Raw genomic sequence first — 21,245 nt, 5'->3', positions numbered from 1 at the left:
TTAGAACCCCTCAGGCCAAGGGCAGGCTGACACCTGCCCAGAGTAGGGTTTATGTCCCAAGCCAGATCCCGATGCATGAAGATCTTTCCTTTGGCACTGCTTCTCATCCCTTTTGGCCCCCAGGGTACCCACTGGTTGGGGTTTTGTGGGGGGGGGTGCACTAGGTCAAGAGTCTGCACAATTTGGATGGAAGGGAAAGATAATTAGGGCAAGAAGCAATGGCATGTGAAAAGTCCAGAGGGTTCCAGAGATGCCAGCCCAGTGTGCAAGCCACCGAACCTGCACTGGCAGCATCCACACTTTTATGTAAGCTGCTGACAGCTGTGCTTCCTATGACTTGCTGCTGAACACATTCTTCATAGGGACCACCACCCAGTGTTGGGGAGCCCTTGGGGGTTGCACACCTGGCCAGGGTTGGGGGCAGCTGTGGCCCACAGAATGTGAATGATCACTAGGGGGATAGAGAACTGGCCTGGGGCCTCCAGTGGACTTTGATTTCTGGACAGGCTGGGGAATCCTAAGGGGAACCTAACCTCAGCATAGTAGTTAACATGCATGAAAGAATCTAGATTTCCAGATAAAACCTTCTAGCTTTTATGCCTAAGAAATAGCTTCCTAAGGTTAAAGTTTTATAGACACATCCCCAGCTCTGGCCTTCTGGGCACCAGTTTGCTACTTATACTGCTTTTGATGATCTTGGCTGGCAGGGGAAAACTGGGCCAGTTCTCACCTGGCAGTTGGCTTGGCCCATGGTTGTACAGGTTGAAGCTGTTATGGCAAACTACAGGAGCCACGGTACAAGGTGGTGGCATCCATAGCCCTTGGGAGGGGCTGCTAGGAGTCTATGGCTCTCAGAGACTGCATGGTTGCGGAAGTGGTAGATGGTGGGGGGGAAGAGGGACCTGCGCAGGTCAGGAGGCACTGAATGTGTAGATTTCCAGACCCACGGTCCATCTATTTATTGAGCACCTACTGGGCGCCAGGTTCTGAGTGGGCCCGTCTGTACCCAGACTTGATCAGAGGCCTCACAGCAACACTGTGAGGTTAGTGTTCGGAGCGAAGACCCTCCCCCGCAACCAGAGGCCAGAAGCGGAGACATAGAGAAGGGGTATATTGAGTGCCGTTACTCCGCACTGTGGATGCGCTGGTGCTGGATGAGCTTGGTGCTCTGGTGGAAGCGGCGGCCGCAATCCTGGCAGGCAAAGGGCTTCTCCCGCCGGTGGGTGCGCAGGTGCTGCGTCAGCGTGGGCCGCTGGCGGAAGGCCTTGCCGCACTCCGGGCATGCGTAGGGCCGCTCACCCGTGTGGATGCGCCGGTGCTGCGTGAGGTTGGCGTGCTGCCGGAAGCTCTGGCCACAGTCAGGGCAGGCGAAGGGCCGCTCCCCGGTATGGATCCGCTGGTGCTCAGTGAGCCGTGACACCTGCGTGAAGCCCAGGCCACACTCGGTGCAGTGGTAGGGTTTCTCCCCAGTGTGCGTCCGCTGGTGGCGCGTGAGCTTCAGACGCTGGCTGAAGCGCTGGCCACACTCTGGACAGGCGAAGGGCTTCTCGCCGGTGTGCACGCGCAGGTGCTGCGTGAGCGTGGGCCGCTGGCGGAAGGCCTTGCCGCACTCCGCACAGGCGAAGGGCCGCTCGCCCGTGTGGATGCGCCGGTGCTGCGTGAGGTTGGAGCGCTGGCGGAAGCTCTGGCCGCACTCTGCACAGGCAAAGGGCCGCTCTCCACTGTGAACTCGCCGGTGCTGCAGCAGCACAGAGCGGCGGCCAAAACGCTCCCCACACTCCACGCAGCCAAAGGATTTGTCGCCCGTGTGCACTGCCTGGTGTTCCAGGAGCATGGCTCGCCGCGCGAAGCTCTCACGGCACTCGCTGCAGGGGAAGGGGCCTGGGGGCTCCGGGGCACCGGGAGGCGTGGGGGGCGCAGCGCCCGGGCCAGGGGGGTCGCCATGGATGCGCTGGTGCTGCAGCAGGTTGGAGCGCTGCCGGAAGCTCTGGCCGCACTCAGCGCAGTGGAAGGGCTGCTCGCCCGTGTGCACTCGCCGGTGCTCCTCCAGGCGCACGCTGCGCACGAAGCCCTGACCACAGTCGCCGCATACAAACGGCCACTCCTCAGTGTGCGTTAGTTGATGACGCAGAAGGTGCGAGCTTCTGCTGAAGCTTCGGCCGCACTCGCTGCACACGAATGGCCGCTCTCCTGTGTGTATCTTCTGGTGCCTCAGTAGGTTGCTGCGTTGGCTGAACACCTTCCCACACACGTCGCAGCAGCCACCCCGCCCCACCCGGGGGCCTGTGCTGGGGCGACCCCGTCCCTGGCCTTCCGTCCTGGGTGTACGCCAGTGGCCAGTGGCCAGTATGGGGCCCAGGAGCTGGTGAGGACCCTCGTTTGTGGGGTTCTGCTCACCTCCGGGGCCACTGGGGAGCACAAGTGCATGTGAGAAGCCACTTTCATGGGAGGGCGACCGGAGTTGGTCTGTGAGGCTGGCCATGCCGAGGTCCCACGGGATGTGGAGGCTCACAGTGCCTGGGCCAGCAGAGACGCTGTCCTTGTGGAGAGCAAACCCTGCATTGCACAACGGGATCCACTCAGTCATACCAAGAGAGCTGTGCCTGGACCCATTCCAGCCCACGGTAAATAGGGTGAACTAGAGGGACCTGAAGCTAGTCAGTGAGGCAGAACCTACTATGAGGAAGATTTAGAAGATGGGGACAAGCTTTCCAGGCCTGACTTAAGTTTGCAAAAGTTGCCTTTCTGGAAGGGCTGCAGGACACATATGGGACAGGTGGCCTTGCAATAGTGATGATGGTTTCTACAAATACACTCAAGTGGGTGGGTCTGAGGGAGGCTGGAAATGGAGCCAACACGAGAGAAATGGGGATCAGAGGGGACAGGCGGCAGCACTTTGGTCTGACGTGCCTTGCTTGAGAAATAAAATCAATCTGACCCTGAAGAAGACTTGAAAAGTTTGGGATTAGAGGTACCAGGTAGCTCTGGCCATGGACGTGAAGGGGCGAGGCCACCAGGCATGCTGGCGTGGCTATTCAGAACTACTGCATGGACCAGCCCTGGACACTCTCAGCACAGAATTTTGAGCAGATAGCGGGCATTGATGTAGCTCTAATTCCTGGATCTCTTCTCTCATTTTGGCAAAAGGCTGGGTTGAGGCTTTGAGACCACACTGAGGAAGCAATATAGCCAACAGCCAAGGAACACACATTCCAGAAACAAGGGAACAAAACAGTGGAGAGAAAGGAAATCAGAGAAGTAATTCAAGCCAGTTTCCCACAATTGAGAGGGATAGATTTCAAACCGAAAGGGCTTACCAACAAAGACGATGAAAAAACTTTGAAACTGAATTAGTAAAAAAATTCTTCATGTAGCCCCACTAGCCTAATATAGAATGTTAGGTAAGTGTTTTAAGAGATATAGCATCTCAGAACTTTTTATCTTTTTATCACGGTTTATCAAGAACTTTTTATCACGGTTCCCAGGAAGGTCCACCAGAACAAGGGAGTAAACCAAGGAAGAGGAGCAGTCCAGGAAACAAGGAAGAAGAGGCAGAGAGACTGGACGATGGCTGACTGAGAGCAGTATAGCTGAGGTGGACAGCAGGGGCTTCTGGCCTCCTTTTTGTACTGCTCCATCCACGCCCTGTGTCAAGGTCCCTCTGCCCACTCACTGTCTACTAACCTGCTCTCATTGGCAGATCCAGACCCTCCCTCCCCTGCTACCCAGTTAATGGGGGCAAACCCAGACTCTGTGGGCTATCTAGGATGCCAGGGATGGGAGAGGTTGGGGGTATGGGGAATACAGGCCCTGCTCTCAGGTTTTACTATGGTGGGAAGCAGCAGCTGGAGGGAACCTGAACTCAGCAGAGAGCTTGATGGAAACTCCAACAGCCTACTCCATGCCAGGGGAGAGCACAGGTTATATGCTGCAAGAAACAGTCCATGGAATGGAGGAGCTTGAACATGTTGGACTGAGAGGGCAACCTGAGCAGGGCCAGGAGTGGGATAGGTGAAATGTGGTGGTGCCTATGCAGAGGGCCCAGCCCCACCATGCCCAGTCTCACTCACCTGGAGGGAAGATGCCTCCAGCTTCCTCCTGCCACAGGACCCCAGGATGTTCCCTCCATGAAGGCCCCTCAAGTCCAGTTTCACTGTGAGGAGAGGCCTGGTCCAGCACTATTTCACAGCCCTGAAACCACAGTGGTCACTGCTCATCTATGCCCAGCTAGACTAAGGAAGGGACCCACCTGATCCCCACCCACTGAGGCTCCCCAGACAGTGAGGATGGCCTGTATGGTCTCACCTGGGTCTCTTCAGGCAGGAAAGTGGAGGTGGCCTCCTGGGGATTGGCTAGAGGCCCAGAATCCAGAAGCTCTGTAGAGGAAAGTTGGGGTCAGGTGGCCCAAGGGTGTCCCCACCCCACTGCCCTCCTCTGTGGTATGCCAGATGCTGGAATCCAGACTGGGGGCTAGAGTAAGGCAGAACACCCTGGAAGGCCACAGGAGAAGCTGTAGCAGGATGAGACAGGCTCAGAACACAGACCCCTGCATGAGCCCTGGGCAGGATGGCCAGCAAGGTGGATGGGAGCACTGTACTAGGGTCTGACACACAGGAATGAGGGAGTGTGGGTGGCCAGCTCTGGTACAGACCTGGAAGAAGTAATACAGGGAGGGGCTGCCTCCCAGCATTCCCTCAGCCACTCCCACCTATATTCAAGCCTGCCACCTGCTCCCCAGAGACCAGCTATTGTCTCCCAATGGATCTCCTTGGAAGTGCACCCCACACACCTCCCCACCCCAGAACCCCAACAACCTACTTCATGTCCAGGGAGAGCACAGAAACATAGCTGTGGCAGTCAGATTTGGCATGAGAGGAGCAGTGATGTCCACTGGCTAGGCAGGATAGGGGTGCGGTGGGGGACACCAGTGCATATGAATAGTTCCAGCCAGCAGATGACCTTTAGGCTGTTGAGGCCAGGCTCCCCTGGTCTACTCCATCAGGCTTTGGGCCACGCATGCCTTGCCCACCCTCACCTGGGTCATCTGTAACCGTGGGTTCCTCTTTCACCCGAAGGCCCAATGGTAACTCCTGCGTAGCTTCAGATGGTGTCCTAGGCCCATGTTCTGGAGTCTGAGGCTTGGTTTGAAGGAGGGGCTGCAAGTTGGAGGGCTCCATCTTCTCTGATAGCACCTCCTGACCCTGCACTTGGACTGTGACCTGGGAAGGTGCCCCTCACCATTAGGGACCCATGCGGAGAGTTTAGCTGGGCACAAGCAGTGGGTTCATAGGCATCTACCTCATCAAAGGACCTCAGGTCCTGACCCACTAGGCTCTCTAAGGACCTACATTCCCCCCAGCACTGAGTCAGGGGTAAAGGAACCACCTGCAGTTGCTCTCCTGTTGCTTACATCTGTGAATGCTCAGTGGTCTCCCTCTCTCTCCACCCTGCATCCCCTCCCATGTCCATGACTCCAGGCGATGTAGTGGTGGGCCGGTGAGGCTGGCCCTGGAAGCCTGTCTATTCCCATACAAGGTCTGCTGCAAGTGACTACTTCAAATCACAAGGAACAGGTGTTTGGTTGAGCATGGCACTTGCCAGGGGGAGGCACAGCTGGATACTGTTCCAGCCTGGATCCTGGCTCAGGGCCACCGACTCACCCATCTCCGGGGGCCTTCTGGCTCTTGGCGTAGCCCCTCGACTAGGGCAGCTGCCTCCTCAGGGTTGCCTGGCCGCTGTCCCTCCACATGGGCCTGGATCTCGGGGGGCAGTGCACACAGGAACTGCTCCAGCACCAGCAGCTCCAGCATCTGCTCCTTGGAGTGCACCTCGGGCTGCAGCCACTGGCGGCACAGCTCCCGGAGTTGGGCCAGGGCCTCTTGGGGACCCAGTGCCTCCTCATAGTGGAAGTGTCGAAAACGCTGGCGTGCAGCCTCTGGGCCCGGATCCCATGGGGCAGCCTCGCCCTCCTCCTCAGAGTCCTCCAACTTCACCATGACAGGCCCCTCATCTTCCAGGGCTGTGTGACCTGGGGAGCCCAGTGCTGCAGGCCTCATTGGAAAGACTGGGCTGGGGCTCCGAGGATAATGTCTTCCCCTAGGAGAGGAAGAGGATGAGGCTACTGCGAGGACAAACAGTGGCAATAAATGCTTATTGAGCGACTACTTTATGTTTCGTTGTTCCATCCTCAGACCTGTACTGAATGGAAGGCAGATATGAAAACTGAGGCACAGAGAGGTGGTCACATGCCAGGCCTGTGTCTCTGGTCTCTAGCTGGGACTTATACACAGTCTCTGGCATTCCCCTGTTCCAAACACAGGGTGCTTCTTAGGGGTATGAAGGCACCCCCCCCACCCCTGCCCTTCTACATGCACCACGCCATCCCTGATGTGTGGATCTCCCACTGCCAAGTAAATGACATCTGCAGTATTCACCACATGGCCATAAGAAACACTCCAGCCCCCCTCCCCCCACACCACCCAGAACACCACCCCATCATTGCACCACCCACTCTCCCATCTAGTCTCTCTTGACCATTCTCTTCTCAGCTTGGTTCCACACGGCAGCCTTTCCCACTCCCATATATGGACAAGGTCAACTCTGTGGCCACACTTCCAGGCAGCATCCCCCTCTCCCTCCATTCAGTCCCATCCTCTGAACCGACCCAAGTTATCACACCATGTAATGCCCCACCATCACTTAAGCTCCCTGATTTAGGCAGGGTTAGGAGGTGATGGGATCTTAACAGGGGGCCCACAAAGGCCCCAAGACAACTGGACCAGATGCCTGCAAGCAAGATTGGAGATTCTGATCTTGCCTATTTGCTACATAACCTTGGCTAGTTTCTGTGAACCTGTTTCCCCATCTTTACCGTCCCCCGTAAGTGGGGCTGCCCCCCCTTCCCTCGCCATTGCTGCTCCCTTTGCAGCTGGGAGTAATGTGCGGACTTTGTGAAGAAATCTGAGTTTATTATTTGAGTAGATTCGACTTCCAAGGCCGCCGGATCCCGTGGGTCAAAATTCCGATCCTCAAGGTTCCAGGCCAACCTGCAACCCTGGGAGAAAGTTGGACCATTTTTAAGCCAGCCAGCCACTGCGAAGCTTCCTGAACTACATTTACCAGAAATCCTGGAGGGCAACCTCCACTTTAGAGAGCCCCCCCGCCTTCCCTCTCCCCCGGTTGGTTTAGTGCCGCCATGGCAACCGGGGGAGGGGGGCTCCGAGACCTTGTCGCCGTGGCAGTGCACTGCGATTGAAGAGCATCGCGCGACAGCGCCCGGCTCGCCGGAGGAGCGCCTAGACGTCTGCTCCGCGCTCCGGGTCCCGCCGGGCAGCCGGAATCCGCGAGTCCGCGGTCTCCGCCCGGGTCCCCGCCCCAGCCTCCCACGATGAGAGGTCCCCGCCCTCACCTCCAAGCTCAGCGGGCCGCTCCGCGCTCACAAGCATACGCACTCGCTGACTTCCCCCTCCCCGGCCGGACTCTGTCTCCCAGAATGCTCCACGCACCAGCCCGAGTGCCACCTTGCCTTCCCCCACGCTCGCCTCCTTTCCCACCCTCCTCCCGTTCCCCGGGGTAGCGTTGTTCGCAACGACCAGATCACACGCCCGGCCGCCTCTTCCCTCGCTCGCCCCCTCAGATCCAGGCGTCCATGCCCCGTCTACTTGCGCGAGCTTCTCAGGCGGCAACGGACAGCATCGCCGTCTTCCCAACCGCGCATGCCCCCACCACGTTTTCCTCAGTTCTTTACGGGCCTTCCAGGGATTAGCAGGGGGCTGCACCAATCACCGCTCTCACTAGGACGCCGTCAGCCCATGTTTCCATGGCAACCGTTCGCCGAAAAAGGGGGCGCCTCCTGCAGCGCCCAGTCGGACTGTAAATGGCGAAGAGGCTCGGCCGGGTGCTTTCTGGGAAGTGTAGTCGGCTGGGCCCTCCGTGTGCGCCAGCGCCCCGGGGCGTTCTTTTGTGCCGGGGAACGGGGGGGCGGGGCTAGGATGCGCCATGGTAACCGGGTGGGGACGCGGAGGGCTTCTGAGGTGGGGGAGGAGAGGTGAGGTGGGGTGAGGTGGGGTGAGGTGAGGTGGGATGGGGCTGGGGGTGCCGCCTGGAGTAGGAAAGCCGCGCGAGAGGATGAGGAGAGGTGAGGAGAGGCCAACACAAAGACTTAGGGGCGGGAGAGGCCCAGAGCCTGCAGGGCTCAGGAGCAGAGAGAGCTGGGAGGAGAGACAGTGAAAGCAACTGAACAGATCCAGGGAAGGAGACCCTGAGAGGAAAGAAGGTCAACAGAGAGGGGTTTCTATTCTCAGAGACCTAAAGAATGAGATAAGAAGCCAGAGGATCCAAGAGTCAGGCCGGGTGGACAGGATGTCCGAGAAGTTAGCAAGGTGGAGGGTTAGGAAGGGATCGATCTGGAAGGAGAGTCACAAAGACAAGACGTGCAGCTATCGAGATTCAAGGAACGGGTGTACAGAGGCAAGGGGAGAGAAAGGGCAGGCATTTGAGAGACAGCAAAGATGGGTGGAGAGTTTTGTGAAGACCTAGAGAAGGGGGACAGCAAGGAGGGAGCTGGAGGTAGACTTTTAGGAAAACTCACCCGAACTGAACAGTAGTGTAAGGGCCTACTTAGCCTGAGCGATTCCATCTCGGATTAAATAGTCATTTTTTGTTTATGCACTAACATATGGTCTACCAGTCCCTGATAACAGAGCTCAAATATAAGGGCGGGTCAGGTCAGGTGGAGATAACAGAGCCCGAATGCAAGGATGAGTCAGGCCAGGTGGAGACATCCAATCACTATCTCCCTAAAGAATGTGGGCCCTGTCTTTTGGGTGCCATTTTTTTTTTTTAAAGATTTTATTTATTTGACAGATCACAAGTAGAGAGAGAGGAGGAAGCAGCTCCCCACTGAGCAGAGAGCCCGATGTGGGGCTGGATCCCAGGACCCTGAGATTATGACCTAAGCCGAAGGCAGAGGCTTTAACCCACTGTGCCACCCAGGCGCCCCTTGGGTGCCAATTCTGACCAAGGTGATAGGCTAGTTCAAATAGATACTATAGGGTGAATTGTAATTCAATTGGCCACCTGTGTATGACCTAGCATGACTATGCAACTTTCTCTGTGTGTTACAATCTCATGGGCCACCGGTGTGTGGCCAGGTTCAACCATATGGCCTTTCCCTCTGAAGTACCTTTTGATTGGGATCCAGGCCGCACATGCTTGGGGTTAGAGTTGTATCACCCCCAGGGCACTGAGCGGGAACTGAGACACCAGGGCCCGTGACCCCCTAGTGCTCCTCATTTCTTTCACCCTTCTTGTTCTTTCTCATCTTCCTGGAACTGCCTGTGCTATCCTGCGAGTTTCCTCCCCGAGGTAATTAACTCTTCCATGCGCACTCACTGAGTTTATTTTTAAGTTGACAGTATGGAGAATTAATTCTCCAGGATGGGGGACAAACCAAGAGAATGAGAAAAGAAAAAACAGAGCTGGAAATGGAAGGAAATAGGGAGGATGGTGGAAAGACACAGAAAGTCGGGGGAGGGAAAAATTAGAGAGAAATGAGGCAGAAAGCCAGCTTTGGGCAGAGGCAGCTTCTGCCGCCCCCTGCTGGCCTCTAGGCACAGCGTCCTCGTCTCCGAACTACATTTCCCGGCGGGACTGGGAGCGCCTGGCGCAGGGTTCCGCGCGCCGTCAGGGGCGGGCCCCACGCCGACTCCTCCAATCCCGACAGTCCCCGGCAATCTTCCGCCTCCGCCGAGAACATGGAGGGTGGGCTCGGCTGCCTCAGGAAAGGGGTCCTGTAAGGCAGGACACAGGGAAGAGTCGCACCCCCAGCGGACCAGCTGAAGCAGCCGGCCCACGTCGCGGTCCAGTGGTGAGGGCGGTCGGCTACGCGGGGGCCCGGGTTTCGGTGGCGGTGGCGGGGGCTGGGGCGCCGTTTCTCTTGGTCCCGAGCGGCGGGAAGAGAACGGAGAGAGGCCTTGGCACTTTCAGTCCGGGACGAGCGCGGGGTGGGGGCCAATCGGTGCTTCCGGTAGCCCCGCTGCTCTATGGGAATTGTAGTCTCAGGGGGATTAAACCCTCTCTCCCACCCAGATGTCGGGCCGCGAGCCTCCCCGGGCGGCCCGCTTGGAGACTTCCTCTTGAGCGCGGGAGGGAGGGAATGGATGAATGAACATGCGGGTGAATTAATTTAGAATTGTGGGCGAGCAAAGGAAGGCGTGGATGTTGGAGGAAAAACAGAGGCTCGTGAGGGTTTCAGAACTCGGGGACGGCTTCCAGGCAAGAGGAGCCTTTCCCATGCCCACCCACCTTTCCCTGCCTCCCAGGCTCCAGGGTCCTGGGCCTATGCCACCTTGTTTCAAGATGCGCGCCGAATTGATGTGATACCGACAGGTGCCGTAGGCGCTGTGAAAACAGACCTTCACTCATTTGTTCATGCTTTGACAGGCGCGCCTTCAAAAAAATTTTTTTCTTTAACTGATCAGGTGCTACTTTCACGTGGCTCATAATGCAGTAGAGACAAGATGAAAACTGTTTCCCACCAATGTACTTTAAAATTAATAATAACGTATTTGAAGTTTAATAATTTCATCATCAAGCGCCTTCTGAATGCACTATTCCTGGGCCTGGAGACACAAGAGAGCTCAGCCGACACAGCTCCTGCCCTCGGGCAGCATGTGACAGATGTATAATAAAATGTATGTAGGGAGGGCCTTTTTTATTAGGTTACATTTGAGCAGAGATTTGTAGGAGAGGGAACAAGCTATGCAGATAACAGGGAAGAGCCTGAGCCCTGGGCCGAAGGAAACAGGAGCACCCTTAGTCTGCCCCAAGGATGTGGGTGGGAGCGAGCCAGGTAAAGAAGGAGGCATTGAAGTGCTTGAGGAATCTGGTGAGGATTCTGGGTTTTACTCAGAATTGGGAGAGCGCTGAGCAGAGTGGGGACAGGACCTTAGTGCTTACTGAATCTTTGTGGCTGCTGTGTGGAGAACCACCTTCCTCCTCTATCCCCAGATGTTCTCTGGGGTGGCACGAATTCTATTGGTTTCCTCCTGTATTAGTTTTCTATGACTGCTGTAACCTATTACTGAAAAAAGAGTGGTTTAAAATACACAAATGTGGGGCACCTGGGTGGCTCAGTGGGTTAAAGCCTCTGCCTTCGGCTCAGGTCATGATCCCGGGGTCCTGGGATCAAGCCCCGCATCAGGCTCTCTGCTCAGCAGGGAACCTGCTACCCCCCCACCCCCCGTCTGCCTCTCTGCCTACTCGTGATCTCTGTCAAACAAATAAATAAAATAATAATAATAATAATAATAATAAAATAACACAAATGTATTATCTTGGAGGTCGGAAATCTGAGTTGGGTCTCAGTGGGTTAAAATCAAGTTACCAGCAGGACTGTTTCCTTCTGGAGGCTCTAGGCTTTAGTGGTCACATTGCCGCTTTCTTTTTTTTTTTTTTTTTTTTAAAGATTTTATTTATTTATTTGACAGAGAGAGATTACAAGTAGGCAGAGAGGCAGGTAGAGAGAGAAGGAGGAGGAAGCAGGCTCCCTGCTGAGCAGAGAGCCCGATGCGGGACTCGATCCCAGGACCCCGAGATCATGACCTGAGCCGAAGGCAGCGGCTTAACCCACTGAGCCACCCAGGCGCCCACATTGCCGCTTTCTGAGTGAAATCTTTTGCCTCCTCTTGTAAGGAGCCCTCTGATTACATTTAGGGTCCATTTGAATAAGCCAGGATAATCACCTGATCTCAAGATTATTGTCTTAATCACACTCACAGTGTCCCTTTTGCCATATTAGGTAATTTTAAAAAATATTTTATTTATTTATTTGGCAGAGTTCATGGGGAAGGGTGGGGAAGCAGGCTCCTTGCTGAGCAGAGAGCCTGATGTGGAGCTCGATCCCATAAGAGATCGTGACCTGAGCTGAAGGCAGAGAGAGGCTTAACCCACTGCACCACCCAGGTGCCCCCCCATATTAGGTAATTTACTTAGGGATTAGTACTTGGACGTCCTAAGGAGTCATTATTCAGCCCCACACTGATGTTTGATGTCTTTGGGTGGGAAGCATGGAAATGGGTAGCTTGTTTGCTCATCGGTATGTGGGAAGTGGGTTTCTAGACTGTATCGTGGTTGCAGGAGGTTTGCTGGGGGAAGAGAGCAAAGTCTCCTAGCAGACTTTTCTTGATCTCATAAGCTAAAACTAAGTGACAGGCTACTCTAGATGCAAAGAATGGATGGAATTGAGTGTGCAGTGTTTTCAGCAGTAGGAAAAGAAGGGATTGGGCATGCCTCTGAGGCAGTGGTCAGCAGGGCTGGGTGCGCTTTTTCAGAACATGGGAGGGCCAGCTGGTGGTTGGCACTTCCATGTACTTACACATTAATGCCCATGTGTCCTTGTCTTACAGGCAGAGGCAGTTATGGCAGGAGAGGCCAAGGGGCTGCCATCGTGGGCACACTGGTAGCTACTGTGGATAGGCACTGGGGAGAGAGCTCATCAAGGTGCGTGGCCCAGGGAGGCGGAATGAAGACAACTCCCTGGCTGCAAGTGTCGGGGAAGGCATCCCTCAGTGGGATTGGCCTCCGCCACACTGCCAAGCGGGACCGAAGGTCTATCACCTTGCATGTGAAATTAGAGGTGCTTCGGAGGTTTGAGGAAGGCGAGAAGCTGACTCAGATTGCCCGGGCCTTAGGGCTGGCCACTTCTACTGTTGCCTCGATCCGTGTCAACAAGGACAAGATCCGGGCCAATTCTCAGGCAGCCACACCGGTAAGTGCCACACAGCTGACCCGCTGCCGAGGTGTGGTGATGGGCCATATGGAACGCTTGCTGAGCCTCTGGATCGAGGAGCAAAAGCGGCAGAACCTGCCTATCAGCACGCTGCTCATCCAGGACAAGGCCCGACGGCTTTTCGTGCAGCTGCAGCATGAGCAGGGTAATGGCACTCGGGCTGAGACCTTTGGGGCCAGTAATGGCTGGTTTGCCCGATTCAAGGCTCGCCACAATGTGCTTTTGACAGATGAGCCATCTGTGGCTGACACCCAGGCTGCTGCCCACTACCCCCCAGTGCTGCGCACCATTCTAGAGGAGGGCTGCTACTCACCACGTCAGGTGTTCAATGTGGATGAGACTGGCCTGTTCTGGAAGCGGCTCCCAGAGCGCATGTTGGCAGCCCTGGAAGGGGCAGCTGGGCCTGGCCTCAAGGCCTCTAAGGACCACCTGACCCTGCTGCTTGGTGGCAATGCAGCTGGTGATTTCAAGCTGAAGCCGCTGCTGGTGTACCCCTCAGAGAACCCACGTGCCCTCAAGGGCTGCTCCAAGGCCAGCCTTCCGGTGGTCTGGCGCTCTAACCGCAACGACTGGCTGACACCCAGCATCTTCCAGGAGTGGTTTACTAGCTGCTTCTGCCCTGCTGTGGAGAGCTACTGTGCCAGCCACGGCCTCCCACACCGTGCCCTGTTGGTCTTGGACGGCGCACCCTGCCACCCTGCTCACCTGGGTGGCCTCTCACCCCATGTGCGAGTTGAGTTCCTGCCCAAGAACACATCAGCCCTGATCCAGCCCATGAACCAGGGTATCATTGCCACATTCAAGGTGTATTACCTGCGCCGCATGCTTAGCCAGCTGGTCCAGGAGACGTCTGGTGAAGAACGACCCTCCGTGCGGGAGTTCTGGCGCAGCTATACTGTTGTGACTGCTGTGGACAATATAGCCAGAGCCTGGGCAGAGTTGCAGCCCGCCACCATGAACAGTGCCTGGAGGAAGCTGTGGCCCGAGTGTGTGCCTTCTGGTGCTCCTGAGCCGGACACTGTGCCTCAGCTCCGCCGCAGCATTGTCGCACTAGCCAGCCATGTGGGCCTTGGAGATGCAGCTGAGGCCGATGTTGCCAACCTCTTGCAGGCCCATGGGGAGACCCCACCCCACGGCCTTCCCCAGGATGCAGAAGATGGTGGGGACATTTGTGGCTCTGGGTTGCCATGGCAGGCAGAGAAAGGCTCGGTGTCCGGAAAACGAGAGTCAGATTTCACAGAGGCTGTAGTGGGTGTGGGGACTGAAGATACTGATGTGGGTGCTCTGAGCCCTGAGCACCTGGGCCAGGCCCTGTCACACTTTGCTGCTGGTTTACGGGTCCTTCTGGAGAATGATCCAAACCGGGAACGCAGCCTCCGGGTGTCTCGGGATGTCCACTGTGCCCTTGCCCGCCTCTGGGAGCTGCACCGGGAAAAGAGGCGACAGGCCCGGGCAGGTGCATCCTCAGGAGGGCCCATGGCAGTGGCACCAAGGGATTTGGCAGGAAACCTGCCCTTGCCCCACGTGGGGCCCACAGAGGGTGAGGAGGTGGCTAAGGGCACAGGTCATGAAGGTCAAACCTCTGGCTGTCCTGTATGATTTGGGGCTTGGGCTTAACCTCACATGATCTCTCTGTAACGATGTTTTGGTTCTGGAGGTCAGATACTGCTACTTCTTCCCCAGGGTTCTCATAGCTCATGTTGTATTCTTTGTGTAGTGATGCCAGGCTTGGGGAACAGAAGGGTGGTGTTCTCTGATTGGCAGATGAACTGCAGGGCCCAGGGAGTGCCCACCCATGACAGGGACACATCCTGTAGTATGGTCTTTGCCCTGCACAGCCTGCCAGGGCAGCTGTGTCAGGGGCCAGAACTGAGACCTGCCTCTCCCATTTTCCAAACCTGACTTCTTACTCCCTACACCATTGTGAGCCTTCCTTGCCAACTGTAGGTGAGGGTTTCCTGCTCTCAACATGACCTTTTGTCACTTTACATGCCATCTTCATGGCCTCTGTTGACCCGGGTCTCTGGTACCTTCCCTGTGCCTGAGCACTTTGATTCTCTGTGGATTTTGATACTGGGGATCACTTCCTTTTTTGGAGACGTTTTCCTCCCTGAGTTTCTGTGCTCTAGTTGTCTTGGCTTCCCTCTAGCCTTTGAGGTTGAGCCTTTTGTGACTTTGATGGTCTCCCAGTTCTGGTGCTCTTTGGAAAATACTATCCACTTCTCTAAGAGCTGGATTACCTCAGGGTTAATTCCTAGTACACTGGCTGCAGCCCAGCCTCTCCCTGAGCCAGCTCCTCTCCCTGAGCTAGACCCTGAGCTCTGATTCTCACGGATATGCTCCCACCCCAGTCGTATTATCTCCCCTAATTCCAGTTTGTTTTCCTGTTCTCCAAACTGTAACAACTGGCATCATGGGGTGTCCACCTGACTGCAGAAATACCACTTGGGTCACCAAAACAGTCAGGAAGGGAAGGTCTTGTGCTCCAGCTGGATGAGCCACGGGTGATGGGATAGGGATGTCTGGGCTTTTGGACTCCTTTCAGCACAGGTGCACGTGTACGTGAACACATGCACATATACACACACAGGCATGCCAAGAAATAAAAATGGGAGAAAGGATTCCCGTTACTTCTGTCCTAGCTAACACCGCACTGATGGGCTTGCTGTCAACATATCCCTGGGCTAGAGGGGTTGAAGGGCCAGCCTCACTGGGAGAAAGGTCAGATGAGGCCCCGTGCTTGCTTTCCTGGGGAGAATGGTAAGAGGGATGACAGGGAAGGGAAGCTTTTCTTAGGATTCTGGTGACAGACTGGATACATTGCACAATTTATGAGCACTTGTAACGTGCCAGGTGTTGAGGAGACCAGGGAGAGTGAGACTGACTTCAGGAGCTGCTAGTCCAGAGGTTGTTACCTTCTACCTGACAAGGCTGTGACAGGCGACTCAAGGAAGGACTCCCACCTAGCTGGGCACGGAGGACTGGACGTAATAGGCAGGTTTTCTGGGGAGTGTTGTCTCAGCCTTTAGGGACCTTGTTGACAGTCAGGAAACCCATCATTTCACAATGCCACATGGTACAGAGGGGCTTGACAGAGGCAGCCCGGTGCTGTGGGGTGGCTGGTGAGAGCCCAAGGACCCAGAGGAAGGAGTATCCTGGTGGAGGCTGAAGGGGGCAGGCGACCAGGTGGGAGTCCGAGGAGGAATCTGGCTGGGGGTAGTTAGGGGACCTACGCTGGAGGTCGTGCTGTAGTGGTGATGGGCGGTCTGGCTCCAGGGCTTGTTTCTCCAGGTGTCTGGCCTGGGAGCCCTGGGTGCCTTCAACCAGCAACCGTTCCCAGGCCCCTGAGCGTTTCAGGGAGGCCCTGCGTCTCCTGGGAGATGCCGGGTCTCAGCCCAACAGGCGGTTCTCCGGCTCGCTGGGGACATTGGCCAGAGAATCTCGCCACAGAGACGGTCTTGGACGCTTTTCACCTCACGCGTGGACCATTGCCATAGACACGCAGAAGCAACAGGGATATGGTTCCCTCCCCTCCGCGTGCTCCCGTGGCCATCGAGTGGGGGTGGGGGTCGCCTGGGGCCGAAGGGCACAGGCGCCGGAAGCAATCATTGGCGGGGCTAGGCAATTCTGGTTCCCAGCTGGGGTGGTCTCAGGGTCCTTGAGCGTCGGGGGGGGGGGGGGGGGGGGCCGGCCTGTGTGGCTCCGGGGGGTGGTGAGTCAGGATCAAGGCAGCCAGAAGCGCTGAAAATGCCTTTGGGCAAGGCGTGCGGCCTGGCGGAGGGCGGCGCGGGGGTTGGCGCCGAGGAGCGTCGCCCATTTCTAGTCCTCGAGGAAGGGTGGCTCGGAGGCCTCGCGCGGGCGGGTCCCACCCGGAATTGGTTCTGGGCTTGGTTCCAGCCTCGGGTGGGCGCCGCTGTCCCCCGGAGCCGAGTTTCCCGGGCTTCCTGCCCGCGGTGCTCCTTCAGAGCTGGGCTCCCTTCCTGTGGGGAGTCTTAGGATGGCCACAGCCCCAGCTTGTGTCTCCTCTTTGCTGCCACTTCGCGTGGGTATGCCCAGAACGAGCGCTCTGGCCTCGGGGAGGAGACGCGGACCCCGCGCGGCGGGAGGCGCTGGCCCGAGCTCCTCCGGCCGCCCCCGTGTTGTTCCGAGTGTTGTGTTGTAGCTATCACCTCCTGGGGCGCCTCGTGGTGGGGAGCCCGGTGGTGGGCTGTTGGGTGTGTGTGGGGACTGGAGCTGCCCGGGCCTGGGGAGCCCCGGCCGCCCCGTCTGAGAACAGGTGCTGGCGGTGGAAACAGCCTGTTGGTTCGTGAAGTCCGTGATAGCAAGTAGCGGTTGCCGAAGACGGTCAGACCGTAGGTGGAGATTCTTGAAGAAAAAGCGGACGTTCTCCAGTAATTGCTCACATCACGCCCACTGGGAACTTGTGTTTCAGGACCCATTTCTGAACATTTGTAACTGTAGCTTTTCCCTGCGTGCGCGCACACATGCTCCGCAGAGGTTGTTCTAAAGTTTGTTTTTTTTTTTTTTTTTAAGATTTTATTGATTTATTTGACAGAAATCACAAGTAGGCAGAGAGGCAGGCACAGAGAGAGGAGGAGGCAGGCTCCCCGCCGAGCAGAGAGCCCAGTGCAGGGCTTGATCCCAGGATCCCGGGATCATGACCCCAGCCGAAGGCAGAGGCTTTAACCCACTGAGCCACCCGGTTGTTCTAAAGTACTAACAGCGGGATCATGTTGTGTGAGGACTGTGGCGGATTACTTCCTGTTTCCCACTGCCAGTTTTTGATCTTGACTAATTGGTTTGGTGAAGCCTTAGAATATAGGTGAGGTTCGGTGGGGTGAGGTCCAGAGCCAATGACCCAGAAAGAATTCTTGAGATGTCTTTGGTGCAAAATGGTGGTTTATTTTTTATTTTTTAAAGATTTTTAAGTTGTTCCCCCCCCCCCCCATTTGACAGACAGATCACAAGCAGGCAGGGAGGCAGGCAGAGAGAGAGGAAGGGAAGCAGGCTCCCTGCTGAGCAGAGAGCCCAATGTGGGGCTAGATCTCAGGACCCTGAGATCATGACCTGAGCCACCCAGGCGCCCCAGAACGGTGGTTTATTAAGGCACGGGAACAGAAGCCATGGGCAGAAAGAGCTGCTTCCCACGGGTTGTGAGGAGTGGTCCATTATATGCGCAAGTTGGGAGGGGATCAGGGATGGCTTAAGTCTCTGAGGAATTTTGGAGGCAAGGTTTCCAGGACCTTGAGGGGCTAGTTATTGTTGGGAAAAAGGTGATTGATTACCAGTAATAAAACCTTTGTTGTGAGACCCTTAGATGTGTATCAGTGGGCCATATGCTTGGGAATGATTGTCAACATGTATCTTGGAGGGTTTAGAGGTAAAGTTTCCAAAGGAATTGTTAAAATAGACTTATAGGGTCCTGGTTGAGAGTAGGGGGCTCATCAGGCTATGACTGCCCTTTGCCCTTTGCAAAGTGTTAAGGTGGAGGCAGTTGAGTCCCTAGAGGAATGTCGCTCTCGCCATCAAGAACGACCCGGGGACACACAGGGTGGCAAGCTTCTTTATTGCGCTCTCTTCATAGCCTCCTCCTACACGGAAGTTCACACATATATATACAGTTTGCAACAGCCAATGAGCAGCCCTTACATGCAGCGCGCGCGTGATCATTCCCTTCCACCACCTAAGGGTCACACAGTGTTCATGCACCTCTTACGTAAGCTGTCAGCCAATCACATCTAGTTCCTCAAAAGCACATGCGCCATCTTGTTCTTGTTCTGCCAGCGTGGCTCCCGACAGAGGAATGTCACTGCCTGTTTCAAGGGCTTGTGAGTGGATAAGGACATTTAATAATTTTTCTTCTGTTCTTGTTTCCCACATCACGTGTGAGCTGAGCCTCTCAAACTTGGTAGGAGTCTGCCATGGGGGAAGGAAGGCCTTCCAGCTACAGGGATAGCTGTTGCTATCCCTGTGCCTGGCCCAGGCTGGCTGCAGTACAGCTGACCCTAGCTTCCATCTGCCCTTCCAGTCTGTCCGCCCCCGCCCCATCACTTTTGCTGGTGCCTGGCAGATGGCATCCTTCATTTGCTCAGACTCTCCCTGGGCACTCACCCTCTGCTAGTTCCTGCTTGCACTTCTGCTTGGGTGCTGGGGGTTTCTCTCAGGTCACTGAAACATGGCATGTCCATGCCCCCTAACTTCAGGAGCAACTCTCCTACCTTTATCCGGTCTAGCTTGAGTTACTGTACACTTGTATGGGGTGGGCTCGTTCTTCTCTTAACCAAGTTCCCAGTGCCAGGTGTTTTCTTGAGGGCAGAGATGGGGAGGGGGGTTGAGGCTGGCTGACAGCCAGCCAGATGTGGGGACAGTTTCCTCAGTAGCAAGTGGCCTCGAGGGTGTGTGTGTGTGTTGGGGGACTCCCCAAGACCACCCTTAGACTTAATGATTTGCTGGAAGGAGTCACAGATTTCAGCAAGGTCGTTATACTCATAATGGTTGGTTACAGTGAAAAGATACATATTAAAATCAGTGGTGGGAAAAGGTGTATAGTCTGGGAGACAGTGGCTGTGAGCTTCCATGTCCTTTGCCAGGGTAGTCGTGTGGACACTGCTTAATTCTCACAGCAATGCTATGTGACAATGTAGCAATCAGGGATGCTTATCTGAGCTCTGGTGGGCAGGGTTTTTATTGAGGGTCAGTCATATAAGCATGGAGCATACTGACTTCAGTTACTCAAATCTCAACTGCTCCCAGAGGCCAAACTGGTACCCTGTAACCCATGGTCACCACTGTAAGTCACACTGTTAGCATGAACTATCTGCTTTGGCCCAAGTCCTGAGGTAAACAAAGACACCTTTAACAGGCAGAATATCCAAGGGCTTAGGGGTTACCTCTTAGGAGCAGGTCAAGCACCAAACTTTTGGAACGTGTAGGGTTTGGATAGCCCAGGCCTGCTGAGTCAATCCTTTACTGAATTTCTTGCTGCAGCCAAAGGAAGGTTCTCATGGTCCTTTCCTTGGCATTTCAGTGACTTGGGTTTCAGGGGCTCTGGGTGTACTCCTGAGGTATGTGTGTGTATGTGGACCAAAGTGGGAGCTGCATGCGGGCTAGGGCAGGGTGTTCTGTGGGATTTGGAGGGCAGGCCCTTGTCTCATCCAGCCCGGAAGCCCAGACCAGCACCGAGGTACATGCTAACTACCTGACTGATTGATCGGCCTGGGTGCCTGACCCCTGTGCCCTTAGGGTGGGGCTGAGGACACTAACCTTCTCCTTTCCCCTCAGCACGGGCTGAGGCCTGTCCAGAGGACCAGTGGTCTGGAGACCTGCAGAGCTGGCCAAACCCTTCACAGATGGAGCTCAGGTGAGCTATGAGTCCTCCAAAGTCATAGATGCCACATCTTGCCTACCACTCCCCCTTTGTGTCACAGGGTACTTGAATATTTTTGGTCCCAGCGGGTAACGCAGGGACTTCCCCAGGAGGAGAGAGGGAATTGCTTATAGATGTTGACTGAGCATACATGGGAAGGAGGGCAGATCAGGCAAGGAGCATGTGTGGCCAGGGTCTCCTGTCAGGTGAGTGGGCCACACCCTGGCCCTCTCTGCCCCTTGACTGTCCTTCTTGGAGCTTCCTGAGAGACTGCAAAGCATGGGAACTCTTATAGTTTTCCTGTCCAGATCTACCCAAGGTGGGCTCAGCAGATGTTTTTTGTGAGTTAGTGGTATGTTGGGAACTCTTGGGGGAATAGCCAGGGTGCTTCACTGTGAAATTCCATTGAGAAAGTAGTACAAAGTTGAGCTCCGAGAAATGCTTTTTCTAAAACAGGGTGCATGGTCTGCCTTGTGGAAGGATATGCAGGAATTAGGCTTCCCTGGCTGCCTCTGGGACCCTCCCCGGTTCTGCAGTGGCCTGTCTGGGTTATTTCACCATGTCCATGTATGGTTGATCCTTAAATAGCATGGGCTTGAACTTTATGAGTCCATTTGTATATGGATTTTTTTTTTTTTTAAGATTTTATTTATTTGAGAGAGAGTGAGAGAGAGAGAGCACCCAAACAGGGTCAGAGGCAAAGGGAGAAGCAGACTCCCCACTGAGCAGGGAGCCCGATTTGGGACTCCATCCCAGGACCTTGGGAACATCACCTGAGCTGAAGGCAGACACTTAACTGACAGCCACCCAGGCACCCTGGATTTTTTTTTTTTTTTAATAAATATAATACTGTAATGTATTTTTTCCTTTTAAAAGATTATTTATTTGAGAGAGAGTGAGAGCGAGAGCAAGAGAGAATGAGTGGGGTGAGGGGCAGGAGGAGAAGCAGGCTCTCCACTGAGTAGGGAACCCAGTGCGGGGCTTGTTCCCAGGATCGAGCCACCCAGGCACCCGTAATGTATTTTCTTTGTGCTTTTAATAACATTTTATTTTTTTCTAGCTTTGTTGTAAAAATACAGTGTATAATAG

General features: G+C 55.4%; 2 protein-coding genes across 5 annotated transcripts; one reads left to right on the top strand and one right to left on the bottom strand.

Annotated features, from left to right (window-relative positions):
- Positions 1-944: 944 nt before the first annotated feature.
- On the bottom strand, positions 945-7,918 carry MZF1 (myeloid zinc finger 1). 4 transcript variants are annotated; one of them, XM_044257426.1, is made up of 6 exons: positions 7,748-7,918; positions 5,661-6,096; positions 5,036-5,219; positions 4,306-4,376; positions 4,071-4,191; positions 945-2,556 (listed from the first exon to the last, which is right to left on the bottom strand). In XM_044257426.1, exons 2-6 carry the CDS (start codon positions 6,054-6,056, stop codon positions 1,124-1,126), a joined length of 2,205 nt encoding a protein of 734 aa, XP_044113361.1. In that variant the 5' UTR covers positions 6,057-6,096; positions 7,748-7,918; the 3' UTR covers positions 945-1,123. The 4 variants fall into 4 exon arrangements, with proteins under 4 accessions (XP_044113361.1, XP_044113358.1, XP_044113359.1 ...); XM_044257423.1 differs by lacking the exon at positions 7,748-7,918 and adding an exon at positions 7,662-7,740; XM_044257424.1 differs by lacking the exon at positions 7,748-7,918 and adding an exon at positions 7,409-7,739 and having other exon boundaries at positions 5,661-7,054.
- Positions 7,919-9,756: 1,838 nt separating this feature from the next.
- LOC122912078 (tigger transposable element-derived protein 1-like) lies at positions 9,757-20,847 on the top strand. The gene is made up of 3 exons (XM_044257396.1): positions 9,757-9,868; positions 12,408-14,330; positions 20,072-20,847. Exons 2-3 carry the CDS (start codon positions 12,524-12,526, stop codon positions 20,152-20,154), a joined length of 1,890 nt encoding a protein of 629 aa, XP_044113331.1. The 5' UTR covers positions 9,757-9,868; positions 12,408-12,523; the 3' UTR covers positions 20,155-20,847.
- The last annotated feature ends 398 nt before the right edge of the window (positions 20,848-21,245 follow it).

Source organism: Neovison vison, chromosome 7 (genome assembly GCF_020171115.1).
Source record: "Neovison vison isolate M4711 chromosome 7, ASM_NN_V1, whole genome shotgun sequence".
In the NCBI taxonomy this organism is placed as follows: Eukaryota; Metazoa; Chordata; class Mammalia; order Carnivora; family Mustelidae; genus Neogale; species Neogale vison.
The sequence above is the reverse complement of the archived record's forward strand: the minus strand, read 5'-3'. Positions and strand labels throughout refer to the sequence as shown.